This window comes from Erythrolamprus reginae, chromosome 9 (assembly GCF_031021105.1).
Source record: "Erythrolamprus reginae isolate rEryReg1 chromosome 9, rEryReg1.hap1, whole genome shotgun sequence".
In the NCBI taxonomy this organism is placed as follows: Eukaryota; Metazoa; Chordata; class Lepidosauria; order Squamata; family Dipsadidae; genus Erythrolamprus; species Erythrolamprus reginae.
In genome coordinates, this window is record NC_091958.1 from 17,723,149 (window position 1) to 17,745,076 (window position 21,928).

The window sequence follows — 21,928 nt, forward strand, 5'->3', positions numbered from 1 at the left end:
TCATATCTGGGTATGATTGATATATCATATTAACCAAACATTAGGCCCAGAAAGACAACACTTGGATACACGTATCATTGGAAGGAGCTAAGTGCCTTGTATGATTTTATCTTGGCACACTTTGTGAATCTAATAACTGTGATATGCAATGAGGGGCATGTTCTTTGTATTTACTCCATAAATAACCATAGTGTGTGATTTATAAAGTTTGCTAATTGCATAAAATGGAACAATAGAATGGTGAAGAGGTGTAGGTGTTAGACTAGGGGTGAAGAGACTGTGATGGTGTGTCGGAATAGTCTTGGGGAAACAGGAGGAAAATCCACAGTCAGGACAATAACAATAGCACTTATATACTGCTTCACAGGGCTTTACAGCCCTTTCTAAGTGGTTTGCATTGTTAGTATATTGCCCCAAACAATCCAGGTCCTCATTTTACCCACCTAAGAAGGATGGAAGGTTGAATCAACCTTGAGCTGGTCAAGATTGGGCTCCTGGCACTGGACAGAGTCATACTGCAATACTGCATTCTAAGAAGGAAGGAAGGAAGGAAAGAAGGAAGGAAGGAAGGAAGGAAGGAAGGATGGATTGAAGCAAGGAAGGTGCAATAGCAATAGCACTTAGACTTATATACCACTTCACAGTGCTTTACAGCCCTCTCTAAGTGGTTTTCAGAGTCAGCCTATTGCCCCAAACAATCTGACTCCACATTTTACTGAGCTCAGAAGAATGGAAGGCTGAGTCAATCTTTGATCCAGTGAGACTTCTGACAGTCAGCAGAATTTGCCTGCAGTACTGCATTTTAACCACTGAGCCATCATGTCTCAATGGTCTGATAAGAGAAGAAGAGGGAAAGAGAGGGAGCGAGAGAGAGAGAGGGAGGGAGAGAGAGAGAGAGGTTGTCTAATGCAGTATTTCAGCAACCTAGAGGTTTTGATCTCATTTGTCTTTCATTCCTCCTCCTAGTCAGAGGTAGGTTCCTCTGTTGGTTCGGACCTGTTGCATAGAACTGGTAGTAGCTTGTCGGTTTGGGTTGCTAGAACCGGCAGTGACCCAGGCCTGCCATGCTCCCAAACTGTCTCTCATGGTGGTTCCATCAGTGCCACCATCTTTTTTTTTGCTTCTGCGCATGCACAGAAGCTATTTTTTTATTATGTGCATGCGCACAGGGGGAGGGCACACCACTGAGTGAACTGGCAGTGAACAAAAATGGAACATGCTCCTGCTCTCAGCCTACAGGCAAAGAAATCGAGGGAAAGATTTATCCCGTTGATAAGCAGAAGAAAGTCACACCTGTAAAAGCCTAAGAGGAACTTTTTTTTCTTCCCTGTACCTGTAAGAAGCTTTAAAACATTTTTTTTTTTTTGCCCCTGCTGGAAAGAAGGAAGAATTCTCTCCCTGGCACTCATCCCACATCCAATCTCATTGTTCTTCAAACAGTTTGTCTTCCTGACCTTTTTGTACTTAGCCTCCCCTTAAAATGCTTATTATAAACACAGGGACTTGTTTTATATTGTGTTGCCCACCATCTCTGGATGGCCGTGGGTTAGCTGATCCCTGCGGCTGTTTACGTTTAAATTTGACCTGTGTAAAGGAGAAAGGGATGGATGGCTATTGATTTGAAGTCAGGTCACCCTCTTCCAACAAGTCCTCCTATTGAGATGCCTACTTCAAACAGGCAGTTTCTGTGTCGGGCACGGGGAGAATAAATATTGATATGTAAGGTTCACATATAACAGCATTGGGACGGAGTCATGTCACACAGCTTTTAGGGTCATGACTTGAATTAATGAGAAGTTCAAAAATGTGAGCCCTACAAATCCATAAGGAAAAATATATAGATAAATCTGTTTATAATATTGATAAGCTCCTTTTCCCCCCTTTCCTGCATTTTTCCTTGTCTGTATCTATTTCCTAGCCTTCTGCTATCTCCAGTGCTTTCAAAGCCCTGTTAGATTAGTGTTATGTTAGAGTCAATGAGTGACGTGTCTAAAATGAAACGTAGTGTTGTTGTTAAAAGCAAGAAATCGACCGCTACATAATTGGAGATAAAAACTGGAAAAACAATTCTAGCTCTAGTTAATTGCTGATCTTAAATTCAAAATCCATATTTGGTGCTATGCTTTGCTGATTTATTCTATGGTACTTTCTGAGAGTTATAATATTAGACATAGGTGTATTCTGCTAGAATTTTCCTTTAGTGTTTAGCATCCTTTACTGTTAGCTGTTTCCCCCTTTCATTTATTCATTCATTTATTATATCCAGTCTATGAAAGGGAAGCAGAACAATTGGGGAGAAAGGCAGATTTTATTTATTTTATTTTATTTTTATTTTATTTTATTTTATTTTAGTATTTATTTATTCATTCATTCATTTATTTATTTATTTATTTATTTGATTTTTATGGCGCCCTTCTCCTTAGACTCAGGGCGGCATATAACATGTTAGCAATAGCACTTTCTCACATAGCTAGCATATTGCCCCCACAATCTGGGTCCTATTTATATTTATATTTATATTTATATTTATATTTATATTTATATTTATATTTATATTTATATTTATATTTATATTTATATTTATATTTATATTTATATTTATATTTATATTTATATTTATATTTATATTTATATTTATATTATTTATATTTTATATTTTTTATTCCATTGATTGATTGATTGATTGATTGATTGATTGATTGATTGATTGATTGATTGGACTTATATGCCACCCCTCTCCGAGGACCCGGGGCAACTTACAATATATAAAAATACAGAATACAAAAACAAATTCAAAGTCCAATATTAAATACTTTAAAAATCCAATTAATAGTCTAACCCCCCCCCCCTTTTAAAAACCATACACTCACACTCATTCATACCCCAATCAACTTTTTAAATTAACGGCCGGGGCCAAATGTTAAAGCTCAACAGCCCCAGGCCTGCCCCACAAGTGAGTTTTTAAGGCCTTCCATAAGTCTAGGAGAGTGGGGACAGTGCGAATCTCTGTGGGCGAGTTGGTTCCAGAGGGTTGGAGCCGCCAGAGAGAAGGCCCTTCCCCTAGGGCTCGGCAGCCAGCATTGCTTGGCTGATGGGACTTGGGGAAGGCTGACTCTGTGGGTTCTGACCAGTCACTGGGATAGGTGAGGCTAGGCTAGGTCCTAGGCCAGTGGTGGTGAATATATGACATGGGTGCCATTGGCAGCATATAGAGCCATATCTGCCGGCACGCGAGCCATTGCCCTAGCTCAGCTCCAGCATGCATGTTCACCCCGGCCAGCTGATTTTTGGCTTGCATGAAAGCTCTGGGAGGGTATTTTGGACTTCCAGGGGGATGGGGGAGGGTGGTTTTGCCCTCCCCAGGCTCCAGTGAAGCCTGGAGGTCCTCCGGGCTGGCAGGGGAGGCAGTTTTTGCCCTCTCCAGGCATTGCACAGGTGTGATAGTATGTGTGCATACACTTTTGGCACACAAAGGAAAAAAGGTTCACCATCACTGTCCTAGGACATGTAGGGCTTTATAGGTAGCAACCAACACTTTGAATTGCGTTTGGAGACCAACCAACAAATGATTGCCCAACAAAGTTAATCAAGTTAGAGAATACTGAAATAGGTACGTTCACACATGTGAAACTAGTTAGTGCTATCCTTAATTTTTATCTCTATCTTGGTGACTTGGTCTTAAAGGTAAAGGTTCCCCTTACACATATGTGCTAGTCATTCCCGACTCTAGGCAATGGTGCTCGTCTCTATTTCAAAGGTGAAGAGACAGCGTTGTCCAAAGATGTCTCCATGGTTATATAGCTGACATACCTTAACGCCAAAGGAGCATGGAACATTGTTATCTTCCCACCAAAGTGGTCCCTATTTTTCCACCTACATTTTAACATGCTTTCAAACCGCTATGTTGGCAGAAGCTGGGACAAATAACGGGAGTTCACGGGATTTGATCCATTGAACTGCCGACCTTTCTGATCGAGAAGCTCAGAGTCTTAGCCACTGAGCCACCACATCCTTTAAATGATTTGTCATATATTTGTTAGCTAAATCTAAACTGTAGCTAAATCTACAGTAATTATAAAACGCTCCTCGTTCAATAGTTACTCTGACCTGTACATAATAACTGGTTGAGAAGTGAGCATTGAATATATCATATTATGTTGCCCCTCAAACCTTTTAAAATAACTCTGAGCCACATTAAAAGTCACGCTCAGATTGTGATAAATTACAATCTGTTTCCCACGGGAAGTGTTTTGGTGCCATCCGTTAACTGCGATGGCTGTAATCCGTTTGCTGCTCATTGTTTTAATCTAATTGGATATTTTATGGAATAAAAATTAACTCAGCACACATTGGCTTAAAATCTCTGGGCAGTCTGAAACAGCTCGAGTTCTGTGTTTGATTTTACAGGAAATTGAATCTAGCTATATTAGCCATCAGGAGAGATTAATAGCAGCAGCAACTGCCAGCAGAACTTTTATGACTTTCATGAAAATAAGAGTAATATAGTAGTTATTGTCTTGGTCTAGGGCGAGATTCAGGTTTACATCCTCACTCAGTCATGGAATTTATTGAATACATTTGATTCAGAGATTGGCAGGTAGCCTAATTAGTACTTAGTGATATCCACTTATATTGCATTGAAGTCCTGGAGGACAAATATAACAGATATATAGGTACACAGACATTGTTACACATATTTTCTGGGAAGATAAAAATAAACAAGGATAAAAGCAGAAAGTCCATAGCTGTAGTAGAACCACACAGAACAGGAAAGGTGATCAATATTCATAAGACGTAACACTTGGCATATTCACAATAAATTTTAATGAGCTCAGACAGTATTGAGAGAGTTGTGTGCCTTTATTATTTTTGAGCAGAATGTCCGTGCGTATTTATGGCTAGGTTTCAGATAAATACAGCCCTCCTGAGCCTTTGATATAAGAACCGTGAACTTTCACAACTACCGAGTTCTCTTGAAAATAATTTTAGGGACACTTATAACAAATAATGTACAGTAAAACAAACCCAAATAGTTGCAGAAAGCCCTTGTTTTCATAAGAACATCATATTTTGGGGCAAAACTTTCAGTACTTGAAAATAAATATATATAAATGCATGGTATGTAAGCCATATTTCAGCTTTATGTTCTGTATTAAACAATGTAAATAGCTATCTCTTTTCACGTTATTATTTTTTCTTATATGGGATTAATTTTTTTTCAGGAATTAATTAATGGATTAATTCTTTTTCAGAATCTGTATTTTTTTCCAAAATAGTACACAATGAATGCTTCAGTGATGTTTAAAAATAGATTATTTAAAACAGCAACACAAAAGGCTACCACCTCACCCAGAAGGCTACATTATTATTATGGGTGTACAAATGAACTATATCGTATTTTTAGTAATTGGGGTTTTACTACGTTTTAAATTTAGATTTCTACCTGTTATATATTATTTTGTTGTGGACCACCTTGAATCTGAAGAATAGGGCATCATAGAAATCAGAGAGAGAGAGAGAGACTGACAGATAGATAGACAGATAAACAAACAGACAGACAGACAGACAGACAGACAGACAGACAGACCTGGCAAGTAGAATTCTAACAGAGCAAGAGAGTTGAAAGGGATCTTCTACCCCAATCTCCTGGTGAAGCAGGAGACCCTATTCCAGTAATTGTGAACCTTTTTTTCATCGAGTGCTGAAAGAGCATATGTGCATGCTATTGCGCCTGCCTGAGTTCCCACACCCATAATTCAATGCCTGGGGAGGGAGCAAACAGCTTCCCCCACCCCTTGGTGGCTGAATGGGGGCCAGAAACTGCCTGTTTCCCAACTTCTGGTGGGCCCAGTAGGCTCATTTCTCGCCCTCCCCAGGCTCCGAAGGCTTCCCTGGAGCTGGCAGAGGGTAAAAATGCCCTCTCCCATCCCCTGTGGGCTCTTTGGAAGCCAAAAATGCCCTCTCAAAGTTTCTGTGCAAGCCAAACATCAGTTGGCCAGCACACACATGGACGTAGGAGCTGAGCTAGGGCAACAACTCATGTGCCAGCAGATATGGCTCTGCGTGCCACCTGTGGCACCCATGCCATAGGTTCGCCATCACTGCCCTATTCCATTTCAGACAGGTGGCTGTCTATTCTTTTCTCAAAGCCTCCAGATATGAAACAGTCATAACTTCTGAAAACAAACTGTTCCAGTGATTAATTGTTTTCACTGCCAGGAAACTTCTCCTTCATTCTAGGTTGCTTCTCTTCTTGATTAGTTTCCATCCATTGTTTCTTTTGTTGCCTTCTGGTGCGTTTTGTAAATAGTTTGACCCAGTGGTGAAATCCAAATATTTTTTTACTTTTTACGGGTTGATATTTCTGGAGGTGTCTGTAATATGGTAAATGATTTAGCTTTACTAGATAAATGGTCAAAGCAATGGAAAGTGCAGTTTAATGTTTCCAAATGTAAAATAATGCACTTGGGGAAAAGGAATCCTCAATCTGAGTATTGTATTGGCAGTTCTGTGTTAGCAAAAACATCAGAAGAAAAGGATTTAGGGGTAGTGATTTCTGACAGTCTCAAAATGGGTAAACAGTGCAGTCAGGCGGTAGGGAAAGCAAGTAGGATGCTTGGCTGCATAGCTAGAGGTATAACAAGCAGGAAGAGGGAGATTATGATCCCTCTATATAGAGTGCTGGTGAGACCACATTTGGAATACTGTGTTCAGTTCTGGAGACCTCACCTACAAAAAGATATTGACAAAATTGAACGGGTCCAAAGACGGGCTACAAGAATGGTGGAAGGTCTTAAGCATAAAACATATCAGGAAAGACTTCGTGAACTCAATCTGTATAGTCTGGAGGACAGAAGAAAAAGGGGGGACATGATCGAAACATTTAAATATATTAAAGGGTTAAATAAGGTCCAGGAGGGAAGTGTTTTTAAAAGGAAAGTGAACACAAGAACAAGGGGACACAATCTGAAGTTAGTTGGGGGAAAGATCAAAAGCAACATGAGAAAATATTATTTTACTGAAAGAGTAGTAGATCCTTGGAACAATCTTCCAGCAGACGTGGTAGATAAATCCACAGTAACTGAATTTAAACATGCCTGGGATAAACATATATCCATCCTAAGATAAAATACAGAAAATAGTATAAGGACAGACTAGATGGACCATGAGGTCTTTTTCTGTCGTCAGACTTCTATGTTTCTATGTTTCTATCAGTTCTGTGGGCGTGGCTTGGTGGGTATGGCAGGGGAAGGATGCTGCAAAAACCCCATTCCCTCTCCAGTCCTGGGGAAATTGCAAAATCTCCATTCCCACCCCACTCTGGGTCCAGCCAGAGGTGGTATTAGCCGGTTCTCCAAACTACTCAAAATTTCTGCTACCAGTTCTAAAGAACCTGTTGGATTTCACCCCTGGGTTGAAACCCCACCTTCTTTGTGGCGGCCCCTCAAATGTTGGAGCACTGCTATTGTTTCACTCCAAGTCCTTCTTTTCAATACACTAGTCAGGCCCAATTCTTGCAACCATTCTTCAGATCTTTTAGCCTCCAGCCTTCTGTAAGATTGTTTCTTGAAATAACCTCAGAGAAGATAATTGCACACTCATTTGCTATCCAGATTATATCCACAATTATATCTTAGACCATAGCATCAACTTGATTAGGAATATAAACTGTGTCCAGTGCTGGCATCTTAAATGGAATCTCCGATCCAACTGATTATATCCTTAAACTGTGGGATTTTTTTAAAAAAAAAGTGAACAAAAAATGTGTATGAGTGTGGCATGTATTAAGGAAATGCCTGATTAAACAATAGAACCCATCTGAAAAATTTCTTGCAATAACCTTTCATTATAATTCCATTTTTTGCTTATACGTTATGAATTATGAATTTTAGCTCTTGCCAGTGTGATCCCTATTTATGTTTCAACCCTGGAAACACTAAGAAAGAATACCGTGCATAATTAACTTCCGTTCTGTTTTTTGTAGCCCATGATGCATTATTTTAGGCAGTGAGCATAAGATATAACAGGCACAGAATTGGAATGTAGAGAACAAAGAAATCAATTCTATTTTAAGGCTACAAATGAACATTTCCAGTTTATGGTTTTATTTTCATTTGTATATTTTCACACGAAGGCTCTTGAAACATCACAAATATTCAAGGAGATGTATGAAGCTGAGTATTTGTTTTTGCCTATTGGCAGAACAAAAAGTTGCATGCAGCTTTCCCCCCCTAATTTCCTTCCTAGAGATGGGCAAAATATTCATTTGATTCACCGCTTAGTCTCTACTGACCTCTTTGAGCTTCCCAAACCAAAGCTTCCCACATTAATCTGATACTTACATGTCTGAATTTTATGCCAGTAATGCCCCGAGTCTACGGAGAGGGGCGGCATACAAATCTAATTAATAATAATAATAATGATAATAATGATAATAATGATAATAATGATAATAATGATAATAATGATAATAATAATAGAAGAGCAGGATCTAAATATATATTTATTAAATTTATTTATCACCTTCATAAGGTCGCCTGCTTCTCTGTAGCAAATTAACACCATCGAGAAAATAAATTCAAGCAGATACATAAGAAATACAGTACACAGCCTTCTCACTGAGACTCCATTTCCCCATCTAACCCTTGAAGAATACCCAGGTTTTAAAGGTCCATTGGAGGTTTAATTTCAATGACTTGGCAACAAGATTTTTTTTTAAATTATATAACTATATATAATTATATATATAAATGATAGCTAACGGGCAGCCAAATTTTTTACAGTGTGGGTGTGGCTTATTTTGTGGGTGTGGCTTAATGGTCATGTGACTGGGTAGGAGAGGCTTGCCGGCCATGAGGTCAGGTGGGAGTGGCTTGAATGATGATCATCATTCAAGTGAACTGTTAAGTCCTCGACTTACAACCTTACCAGTGTCACTCGCTGGGTGACAATTTGCTTCGCATTTCCCGCGCTCTCCTTCCTGGTTGGCCCCCCCGCCTCAGGCTGGGTAGCTAAGCAAATGGGTGCTGCCAGAAGCATAAATGCTGCCAGCACCACTTCCACCCACGCCTTCTGCTTGCACCTCAGGCAGGAGGTGGTCGTGTGAGGCTGGAGGGGAGCTGGGCAGGAGAGAGGGAAGCTCATCCGAGGCCAGGAAAGAGGAAAGAGGGAAAAAGCAAGGAATGCAGACACAGCAGCAGCAGCAGAGGAAACAAGGAGAGCCGAGCTGAGACCAGTAATCCAGGAAGTGACAGCCGCCGATCAGATGGAGCTGCACACACATCTTCATTTCCGCCGGTGGAACTGCATTCCACCCCGTCCTGTCTGCTGCCCACCCTTGAATATGTCTGCGTGGTATCGCCTTTCCCATGCTACTCAGGCAGGTGTATAATCATTTCCCAGAATACTTAGAAGAGATCATGTGAAAGAAGTGAATTCTGGAAGTTTAGTGTCACATATCTGTAGGGTAAAGTACTTTGGAGAAGATCAGCATATGTTAAAGAGTGGTGACTGATCCTCTGTAGCTCCAGTTGGCAAATCTGTTGGGCCAAGGAGACTATGTTGAAAATATGTCATGGTTGTTGTCATAAAATAGCTGCCACTAAGTGGCTTAGCCATGTCCAACATGCTTGTCATGGTAGATGTGAGCAATCATAAAGCATTTGTGGAGGAAAAGGGAAACGGACACTCATTCTTTAAGAATGTTCCTTATGACCCAGAATACATTTCATTTCATTTCATCTCATCTTAGCTTGTTTTTTTCTTATTTTTCTGGGCATCATGGTTTACCTTCAACAAACACTGGGGTATTGCCTTACTCTATTTTCTAACAAATCCCCATCAAATAACTTTACATTTCCAACTTTGACTAAAGGCTGATTCATACTTCCTGTTTGCCCAGCAAGAAGCTGGTCCACTATCAATTCAGGAAAGAATTTAGTTTGGTTTGGTTTGGTTTGGTTTAGTTTAGTTTAGTTCAATTTAATCAATCTCGTAGGACACAGGGAGGCTTACAACAATAAAAATACAATAGTACAATAAGAAAAAAGACATCAAACAACAAAAATAAATAAAACCTATTGACCCTAACAAACCCAATTATAACCTCAACCCCCCAAGCCCCCCCCCCCAATCTAACAAACATCCATACCAAACAAACATGATTTGGGCATGTCTGGTGTTAAAGTTCACGGCCCACAGGCCTCTCGACAAAGTCAGGTTTTAACAGCTTTTTGAAAAGCCAGTAAATTGGGAATATCGGGAGGGGAGTTGGTTCCATACATAAATGTTCTTAGCAACCGTTAGCTTCCAGCCCACTAGAAAGGAAATTTTCACTCATGTTCTCAGGCTCCAGAATAGAGTTTTTTATTCTCTCCAAGTCAGCAAATCCTCGATTGCATTATTTTTTAACCCTAATAGAGTCTATTTTTCCTTTAGTGGTAAATAGCAAAATCCCAAACCTTAATCCAAATGGAGTTGCTATCTCCTAAGGCTAGGTATTCTGGTGCCCTCCAGATGTTTTAATTTCCACTTAACATCAGCTAAAGTCCAATGGTAAAATATTCAAAACATCCGGAAGGCATCAGGTTGCCTACCACTGTAATAATTCAATCAATTTCAAAATATTTCAGTAAATCTCCTTTGGATGGTTGGATAATATAGAAACATAGAAGATTGACAGCAGAAAAAGACCTCATAGTCCATCTAGTCTGCCCTTATATTATTTCCTGTATTTTATCTTAGGATGGATCTATGTTTATCCCAGGCATGTTTAAATTCAGTTACGGTGGATTTAGCAACCATGTCTGCTGGAAGTTTTTCTAAGCATCTACGACTCTTTCAGTAAAATAATATTTTCTCACTTTGCTTTTGATCTTTCCCCTAACTAACCTCAGATTGTGCCTCCTTGTTCTTGTGTTCACTTTCCTCCTGAACCTTATTTAACCCTTTAATATGTTTAAATATTTCAATCATGTCCCCCCTTTCTCTTCTGTCCTCCAAACTAATATGCCCAATCAGGCTTTTGAGTGCTTGGCAATAAGGCCAAGCCCTTATTTCAGGGTACAAAAAATGTAAGATAGGGTCTTATTTTTGGGGAAACACTATCTATTTTCTGTGTGTGTGTGTGCATGTGTGTCTGTGTCTGTCTTTCTGTCTGTCTATCTATCTATCTACCCTATTTTCCCCAAAAGTAAGACATCCCCTGATAATAAGAATGCAGCTGCGAGAGCAATCATGGGCTTCCCTAAATATGCCCATATCACACCAACACTCCGCAGTCTGCATTGGTTGCCGATCAGTTTCCGGTCACAATTCAAAATGTTGGTTATGACCTATAAAGCCCTTCATGGCACTGGGCCAGATTATCTCAGGGACCGCCTTCTGCCGCATGAATCCCAGTGACCAGGTAGGTCCCACAGAGTGGGCCTTCTCCGGGTCCCGTCAACTAAACAATGTTGATTGGCGGGGCCCTGGGGAAGAGCCTTCTCTGTGGCGGCCCCGACCCTCTGGAACCAACTGCCCCCAGAGATTAGAATAGCCCCCACCCTCCTTGCCTTTCGTCAGCTCCTCAAAACCCACCACTGCCGTCAGGCATGGGGGAATTAAGATAATCTTTCCCCCTAGGCTTCTACAATTTATGCATGGTATGTTTGTATGTATGATTGGTTTTATAACAAGGGTTTTTAGCTGTTGTAGTATTGGATTTTTACATTCTGTTTTTTGTCACTGTTGTTAGCCACCCCAAGTCCACGGAGAGGGGCGGCATAAAAATCCAATGAATGAATGAATGAATGAATGAATGAATGAATGAATGAATGAATGAATGAATGAATAATAAACCCAATCATGCTTTTGAGTACATAATAATAAGGCCAAACGCTTATTTCAAGGTTCAAAAAAAGGTAAGATAGGGTCTTATTTTGGGGAAAACATTATCTTGTCTGTCTGTCTGTCTGTCTATCTACCCTATTTCCCCCCAAATAAGGCATCCTCTGATAATAATCCCAAAAATGTAAGACAGGGTCTTATTTTTTGGGAGACACTATCTATCTTGTCTATCTATGACGCCAATCACTTATTTCAGGGTCTTATTTTTGGGGAAACCTGGTATATTTTATAACCATTCTGAGAAATACTGTGGGTGATAACCTTGCAAATAGTCATGGCAATTATGTTATGACACCAGCAAATTCTTCCTGTGAAAGGAACCAAAAAATGAGAAGATGAGGTCCTGGTATTTCTATTTAAGGCTGCCTCACTCATTGGGTATGCATGAATTGTATCTGATTGGTTTCAGAGATAGGTAGTCCCTGAAACGGATAATTCCACCTCTTACCCAGAGCTGAAAGAAGCGAATTACTAAGAAGCATGCATAATTAGGCCATCTGTAGACATGTTCAGGAGACTGAGATTAGCCATGCTTTGCCAGCTTCCAGATCATTACTAAAAGTCAGAGATGTCATTAGAATGAACAATTTCATTCTTTCTCTAAGTAATGAGAAACTGATAGGTGATGTAAAATACTCTGTTGGAAACCAGCTGAAGCAGGTAAGAAATATTTCCCTGTGTTTTGAATTAGGAATGGGTGAAATCATTAGCATGTTCTACCAGTCCTAGTTTAATGAAAAAGTCTTGGAGGAAACTTCTGCGATTCTCAGTTTAATGTTCTTTAAAAGTTAATCTCCCCCTTCATTTTTTTAAATGTTTGAATTATCTATTATACTGTGCTCAGTTCTGCAGACCTCACCTACAGAAGGACATTGGTAAAATTGAACGTGTCCAAAGACGGGCTACAAAAATGGTGGAAGGTCTTAAGCATAAACATAGAAACATAGAAGTCTGACGGCAGAAAAAGACCTCATGGTCCATCTAGTCTGCCCTTATACTATTTTCTGTATTTTATCTTAGGATGGATAAATCCCAGGCATGTTTAAATTCAGTTACTGTGGATTTATCTACCACGTCTGTTGGAAGTTTGTTCCAAGGATCTACTACTCTTTCAGTAAAATAATATTTTCTCATGTTGCTTTTGATCTTTCCCCCAACTAACTTCAGATTGTGTCCCCTTGTTCTTGTGTTCACTTTCCTATTAAAAACACTTCCCTCCTGGACCTTATTTAACCCTTTAACATATTTAAATGTTTCGATCATGTCCCCCCGTAACTGAATTTAAACATGCCTGGGATAAACATATATCCATCCTAAGATAAAATACAGGAAATAGTATAAGTGCAGACTAGATGGACCAGGAGGTCTTTTTCTGCCATTAATCTTCTATGTTTTATCTCTTTCAATTTGAGACAATTATGGATATTTTACAGTGATGTGATAAAATTTATCAGACTTCATAAATTCAATCTGTATAGTCTGGAGGACAGATGGAAACATTTAAATATGTTAAAGGGTTAAATAAGGTTCAGGAGAGAAGTGTTTTTGATGGGAAAGTGAACACAAGAACAAGAAGGCAAAATCTGAGGTTAGTTGGGGGAAAGATCAGAAACAACGTGAGAAACTATTATTTTTCTCATAATTCCTATCACCCATTTCCTCCCATGTTGACTGTATGACTGTAACTTGTTGCGTATACCCTAAGATTTTTTATTAATATTGCTTCTTCATTGCTTATTTGACCCCTATGACAATCATTAAGTGTTGTACCACATGATTCTTGACAAATGTATATTTTATTTTATGTACGTTGAGAGCATATGCACCAAGACAAATTCCTTGTGTGTCCAATCACACTTGGCCAATAAAAATTCTATTCTATTCTATTCTATTCTATTCTAATAGTTCCAAGATGTTTGGAACAAACTTCCAGCAGACCTGGTTGGTAAATCCACAGTAACTGAATTTAAACATGCCTGGGATAAACATATATCCATCCTAAGATAAAATACAGGAAATAGTATAAGTGCAGACTAGATGGACCATGAGGTCTTTTTCTGCCATTAAACTTCTATGTTTTATCTCATTCAATTTGAGACAATTATGGATATTTTACAGTGATGTGATAAACAGCGGGCTATGTTGTTTCATAAATCATAAACTTATATTAGTGATTATGTTTCTGAAAGTTGCTAAAAATTGGAAGCTTTTTAGAGGACCTATGGTAATTGAGATGGCACCTGGGAATGATTGATGGCTTTATTATTATTGATTGTATTACATTTAGCATGGATGTTTTGTTGTGTTGCTATTGGTTCAAAATGCTTGATTCGATGTGGTAGATATAAACTGAATGAATGATTGAGTAAAATAATGAGAGTAAACAAAGGATACATTCTAATTAAAATAGTCAGGTGGAAGGAACACATTCCAGCTAATGCAATAGTTCATTGTTCTATTCTACATTTATACTCTTCCTTTGATATTTTGCCAAACGTCTGCAGATAGATTCAACTTTCCAGATCTTATTCATCTACTTGGCAATACTTCCTCTCTCTACTCAGCTCCATAATTAAACATTAATTAATTTGCAGCAATTAGTACGCCGATATATAAGTTCCCCACTGTTTTTTAACTGTGATACCATGGAGGGGTGAAACTGATATGTTGTTTTTCTGCCCAGTTATATAGGAAAAGTTATGAATTAAGATTCTTAGCAAGACTGAAGTTTTATCTCCTTCTGAGGTCTGATAGGGAAATCCCTTGTCTGGAACATTAGAATTGTAACACTTGCAGAGTTTGGCATCGAGACAAGAATATAATAGAATAGAATAGAATAGAATAGAATAGAATTCAATTCTTTATTGGCCAAGTGCAATTGGACACACAAGAGATTTGTCATTGTGCATATGCTCTCAGTGTACATTTTATATATTAACATATATTTTGACTATCTCTGCATTTCCATGAATCACTAAAAGAATGTTCTGAATTTCTGCATAGCCAACCCTGCCTCTCCATATTTCATTAGACTTTTTATACCCCCAATCCTTGAGTCACCCATGACCTATAGGGAAATGGGGTTGACTATGCAAAAGTGATTAGTAGAAATGCAGACATAGTCAAAAGATACTTTAATATATGAAATCTCTGGGTGTATTTCTGAATGTATTTCTGAAATCAATAACACAAAACAGAGAATTCTTCTAGAAATGTCCCAATATATGCTATATTTAAATGAGGATTCGCCTTAACTTCATTTTGAAAGGCCCTTAACTTCATTTTAAAAGTACTTTTTTTCCAATTATGCCTTGGTTTTACACCATTCTTTGAAACCTGCTCTGACGTTTCCTAATTTTTTTCTTCTAACTGAATATGTTAAAAGCACCAAGCTCCATGTTTCTGTCACCCATACCATAATGGAATATACTTTGGTGCACTATACAATTTAAAAATAAAAGAAATATGTGCTGGGTTTCTTTTGTATCCTTAGCAGCTGATCTATAAATAAATAGACAGTTTCCAAAACATCTGGAAAGTTGTATGTTTTCTTTTTCATTCGATTGCTGAAAATAGCTGAATGTTTTGCATTAGCAATATCAGTTATAAGTGGGCTAGCAAAATGAATCATTCTTAGACCTAGTTATTTGTCATTCTGTTCCAGTGTGTACTTTATATTTTGTGACATATAGCCCGAGAAAGCTGTAAAAATATGACTACATTCTGAACTGCCACATTTAAGAAATAGAGAACAGGAAGAAAATGGGTTACATAATAGGTTTTACTATTATATCACCTATTTGTTGGACTATGGTTGTTCTTTTCATCTCTCTTATTCTCTCTTTTTCGCAGGTTTGTATCATTTCTCAGTATTAGAAGACATTGCTGTCGGCGAAGCAATAGGAAGGATTAAAGCAAATGACCTGGACATCGGTGAGAATGCAAGGTCATCCTATGACATTATTGAAGGAGATGGAATGGATATCTTTGAGATCACCCCTGATTCTCAGAGTCAGGAAGGCATTATTAGATTAAGAAAGGTAAATGGCATGGGAAATGTGGGTTTGTGGATCCTGGCAACACACAAAGCAGTTCTTAAAACAAAGGTTGCACAATTTTGGGTGGGGACCATAGAAGATATGGACCAGCTTAAGAAATATATTTGATTTCATAGCTACCATGGTGGATGACAAAAATATAAGCAGCATGATGACCTATTTAATAGATTTTATTTGGAAGTTCACCAAGAAATCAAAGAACTGTTAATTGAGTTGAGATGTAAAAAATATATCCCAGGAGCAAATAATGAAAAACCATTTCAATATTGCTGCCAACAGAACTACATGAATATGTCATGTGTAGTTCCAAGGAGCTGTGTTTCGGGAGCAAATGTGAAGAGACAGAGTAACTAACTCAGTAATATAATCCTAATTATTGAGTTCTTCAGTGCATTTATGCACTTAACAACTCCTCTTGAAGGTAACTCTGGAAAACCAGTAATTCTAATGAGAAGGCCTAAAACATCTACAAAAACAAAGGATCGCTTTGTTTAAATCTCTACTCTTTTTGTTGTTCCATCAATTGTTACTTGAAGCATCTCTAATAATCTTGGAGGTGTACAATAACCACAAGTATCGCATATCCCAAATACATCTTTTTTAGTAATTTTCTTGATGCCATCACCGAATCCGATGGTTGTAAATATCAGTAATGTCGTATCCTATGTCTTTCTCTTGTTCTCAATGTCCACCCAACTAGTTTCATTTTAGGACTCTAGTTCTAATCTCATACAAAGTAAGGGATTTCATTAAATTTTACAATAATCTGTTATTATACGGAGAGGGGCGGCATACAAATTTAATAAATAAATAAATAAATTCACTAAAAATACCCAACCCCTCTGAACAACAATATACTCTTTCCTAGTACAGAATGTGTCCTTTTGTCATTATGTTTAGTTGGTGTTTTCTGCATCTGGATTCCCAAATCAAACTGGCGAACAGTATTTTAATGGATGGAAAATCATCACTATCATAATTAGGAGGATGGTGACTGAAGTGGTTGGAAGGCTGGGTAGGAGGTTAGCAACCTTTGAGACTCCAGAGCTGTCGTGGGGCGAAGTTGAGCTTTCATCCTTCACTCCCAGTTTCCATCCTTCACAACTAGGCATCCCAGGGTAATGGTGATGTCATTGGCTGATCCTTTCACCCAGAACTGCCTCGATGCTTCCGAAATGAGTGAAAAGTCACTGTGATTTCTCCTCTCATGCAGAGGAGCAGTGGTCCCTTCCAGTTCCACTACTGGGGGGGGGAGCATAAAATAAGCCTAAAATATGTTTTGTGTTGTTTTAATCTCTCGATGAACTCCATTTGAACAATGCAATTCAACCCACCTGCAGCAACAGCCTGCCCAAGGAAAAATTAAATATTTTCCCCAGCCAGTAAATGTTGCCTTTTTCTCCTTTATATCAAAAGCTACTCTTTGTTTCTTATATAGATTCAGGCAGGGTAATTATTCCAGAGATTTGTAAGTTTCCACTGTGTTCAGCACTTATTAGTAGAGCCTGGTTGTAATCAAGCACATAGTTTTCACCTAACACAGATAATAGATGTGTTTCTATTATTTTTTAAATTTCAAATATATTTTTAAATAATAATAATAATAATAACTTTGTGCATTTGGAACACTAAGCGCTTTGGACTGGTATGATTTATTGCTGCTGAATTGGCAGTGGTTCAAATGATACCGTTTGTGTGATTGGCAAATTGTGTATATGCTGATTTCCAGCAACCTATTCATCGGTACAAAGACGGAGTAATTTCTGAGTTGGCAGAGAGGCAAGTGTTTACTAAAAATGGCAAAGTTACATTAGAACTCGATTCAAAAACTCTGCTGATTTTTAAAAAAGATATGAAAATATGAATATATACTTAAGCGTTCTGAAACTTTCTGAAAGAGTTCTGGAAATTTTTATTTGTGCTCTTTCTATTTTGCATTGCAGATTTAAGCGTCTCCATGTTTCTTTTCTCCTTCTCTTTGTTCCGTTCTATGGGACATTGTGATGCAAATTTATATATCTTTCGAAAGCTTGACAAATTTGTACATTTGAAATGTTAATCATTGTGAGTCATCAAAGGGCTGGGTTGTGAATCTGCACGTGTCAATGTTCTTGAAGTTGCAGTAGATATTAATCTTGGATAGCCATAAAATTTGTGAGGTCTCTCTTTTTTTTTAAAGAAAGTCTTATAACTCTTATTATTATTATTTCTTATCTGCATGTTTCAAATATTTATGAGCAAAACCAATCAGAAGTGATTCTCTCCATGGCCTATTGAAATGATTGGCAAATTGTGAATATGAATATCCAATCATTCTTACTCTATAGAGATGCTGTGAATCTGAGGTTTTTCTTTTCTTTTTCTTGCTACTGCTGATATAAAGATCATTTTGCATATAGCATGTACAGTTGACTTAATTGCACATCAGTGTCTGTATCCAGTCATTGTATGAAGGCCATCTCTCTCGTCTCTTGGAATTCTTATGCAATAATAATAATAATAATTATTATTATTATTATTATTATTATTATTATTATTATTATTATTATTTAGATTTGTATGCTGCCCCTCTCCGAAGACTCGGGGCGGCTCACAACAGTAATAAGAAACAGTGTAACAATGGGACAAATCTAATAATAAAAAATATATAAAAACCCCAACAATTAAAAAAGATACAGCACATACATACCAAACATGAAATAAAAAAAGCCTGGGGGAGATGTCTTAGTTCCCCCATGCCTGGCGATACAGGTGGGTCTTGAGTAACTTGCGAAAGACAAGGAGGGTGGGGGCTGTTCTAATCTTTGGGGGGAGTGGGTTCCAGAGGGCTGGGGCTGCCACAGAGAAGGCTCTTCCCCTGGGGCCCGCCAAACGACATTGTTTGGTCGATGGGACCCGGAGAAGGCCAACTCTGTGGGACCTTATCGGCCACTGGGATTCATGCGGTAGAAGGCGGTTCCGGAGGTATTCTGGTCCAATGCCATGTAGGGCTTTAAAGGTCATTATCAACACTTTGAATTTTGACCGGAAACTGATCGGCAGCCAGTGCAGACCACAGAGTGTTGTAGAAACATGGGCGAATCTGGGAAGCCCCACGATGGCTCTCGCAGCTGCATTCTGCATGATCTGAACTTTCCAAACACTTTTCAAAGGTAGCCCCATGTAGAGAGCGTTGCAGTAATCGAACCTCGAGGTGATGAGGGCATGAGCAACTGTGAGCAATGACTCCCTGTCCAAATAGGGCCGCAACTGGTGCACCAGGCGAACTTGGGCAAACGCCCTCCTCGCAATAGGTGAAAGATGATGTTCCAATGTTAGCTGTGGATCGAGGAGGATGCCCAAGTTGCGAACCCTCTCTGAGGGGGTCAATAATTCCCCCCCAGGGTAATGGATGGACAGATAGAATTGTCCTTGGGAGGCAAAACCCACAGCCACTCCGTCTTGTCTAGATTGAGTTTGAGCTTGTTGACACCCGTCCAGACCCCAACAACCTCTAGGTACTGGCACATCACTTCCACTGCTTCGTTGACTGGACATGGAGTGGAGATGTATAACTGGGTATCATCAGCATATTGATGATACCTCACCCCATGCCGTTGGATGATCTCACTCAGCGGTTTCATGTAGATATTAAATAATAATATCTAATATCTAATATCTAATAATATTATTAATAATAATGAAAATAATAATAATGATGATGATGATGATAATAATAATAATAATAATAATAATAATAATAATAATACCAGGCACCAGTTGAATTGATGTGAAACAACAAGAAAAACTTAGCTGATATCAGGATCCTAAAATCGAACTACAGCAACTCTGGCATAAACCAGTAAAGGTGGTCCCAGTAGTAATGGAATGGAATAGAATAGAATTCTTTATTGGTCAAGTGTGATTGCACACAGAAGGATTTTTTCTTTGGTGCAGATGTTCTCAGTGTACATAAAAGAAAAATATACATTTGTCAAGAATCATGAGGTACAACACTTAATGATTGTCATAGGGGTCAAATAAGCAATTAAGAAACAGTCAATATTAATAAAAATCTTAGGATACAAGGAACAAGTTACAGTCATACATTCCTAAGTGGGAGGAAAAGGGTGATAGGAATAAGAAAAAACTAGCAGAAATAGAAGTGGAGACTTAGTAAAAAGTTTGACAGTGTTGAGGGAATTATTTGTTTAGCAGAGTGATAGTGTTTGGGAAAAAAACCTGTTCTTGTGTCTAGTTGTCTTGGTGTGCAGTGCTCCGTAGCGATGTTTTGAGGGTAGGAGTTGAAACAGTTTGTGTCCAGGATGTGAGGGGTCAGTAAATATTTCCACTGCCCTCTTTTTGACCTGTGCAGTATACAGGTCCTCAATGAAAGGCAGGTTGGTAGCAATTGTTTTTTCTGCAGTTCTGATTGTCCTCTGAAGTCTGTGTCAGCCTTGTTGGGTTGAAGAACCTAACAAGACTGTTATAGAGGTGCAGATGACAGACTCAATGATCCCTCTGCAGAACTGTATCAGCAGCTCCTTGGGTAGTTTGAGCTTCCTGAGTTTTTGCAGAAAGAACATTATTTGTTTCCTGTTATATGTACCATTATGTTATTGCCTTTTTTGAATTGGAATTCTGATTTGAATCTGAATGTAGTTGGACTCTCAGACATGAATGCCTCCATTTTTGCTAATGCTAATGTGTTAAACCCCAAGCAAAGCTAAATGTGCATTGCATACCTTGAAAGCTTTCCCATTCCTCCAATGCTGCTTTGTTTAACTGTATAGAAAGTTAAGCTTCAAGAGAGATATTGTAAAAAAAATCTCTTAATGATTATGATACACAACTACAGTAATACCTCATGATACGAACTTAATTGGTGCAAGGAGGAGGTTCGTAAGACGAAAGGTTCGTAAGACGAAACATTGTTTCCCATAGGAAACAATGTAAAGTCAATTAATCCGTGCAACCAAAAAACCCCCCGCAAAAAACCGGCTTTCGGCAACTGCTGGGAAGCCGCGCAGCTGTTTTAAAAGGTGACAGCCGGCCTGGGGGGCTTCCCAGCACCCCCCTGAACCGGGGTTCAGGGGGGTGCTGGCAAGCCCCCCAGGCCAGCTGTCACCTTTTAAAACAGCCGCGTGGCTTCCCAGCTGTCTCCCGAAGCCGAACGCCAAAGCCGAACTTCCGCGTTCGGCTTCGGGAGACAGCTGGGAAGCCGCGCGGCTGTTTTAAAAGGTGACAGCCGGGCTGGGGGGCTTCCCAGCAACCTCCCGAACTGAACCCAGGGTTCAGAAAAAATTTGCCTCTTCTTACAAACTTTGTTCGAGTTACGAACCGGCGTTCAGGAGGCTTCTGGGAAGCCCCGCCGCCCGGCTGTCACCTTTTAAAACAGCCGCGCGGCTTCCCAGCAGTCTCCGAACGCCGGTTCATAACTCGAAAAAAGTTCGTAAGAAGAGGCAAAATTTTTCTGAACCCCGGGTTCGTATCACGAGTTGTTCGTAAGACGAGGGGTTCGTATCTTGAGGTACCACTGTATTCTTATAAACTTCAATTAAATGTATGCCACAATGTTCCTCTCCCCATATAACTAGATCTTAATTGTTCTGACTTGTTTGATCTTAATCCAAGAACAATACATTCAATCTGGGTTTTTTCCCCACATATTTCTGCAAACAATAGAATTCTTCTGCCACATGAAACTTGTTCATTTTTCTCTCTTTGCTCCTTAACTACAGTGAAGAGAATGACAATTAGCTGAGTTATTAATATGCAGTCTAGGTCATTAGCAGTACAAATCTTCCCACAGCCAAAAAAAAAAGGGGGAGAAAAGAATGAAAGAAAGAAAAAGAAAAAAAAATCCAAGTGAGAAATCTTTATATGTGTTGTTATTTTTTTTAATTAAATGGAGATAGCAAATCTCCATTTAATCACCAAATAAATGAGACATTAATAAACATTCATGAGATTTGCAGCCACAAGAAAAGAAAGGAAAAGAA

General features: G+C 38.9%; 1 protein-coding gene across 6 annotated transcripts in view; it reads left to right on the forward strand.

The window, feature by feature from the left end:
• Positions 1 to 21,928, forward strand: part of LOC139171918 (cadherin-8) — a 292,669-nt gene that overhangs the window by 165,130 nt on the left and 105,611 nt on the right. For all 6 annotated transcript variants that reach the window (XM_070760413.1, XM_070760417.1, XM_070760418.1 and 3 more), the window contains exon 5: positions 15,742 to 15,929. In XM_070760413.1, coding sequence (XP_070616514.1) covers positions 15,742 to 15,929 — 188 coding nt within the window. The remainder of the gene's footprint in view (positions 1 to 15,741; positions 15,930 to 21,928) is intronic.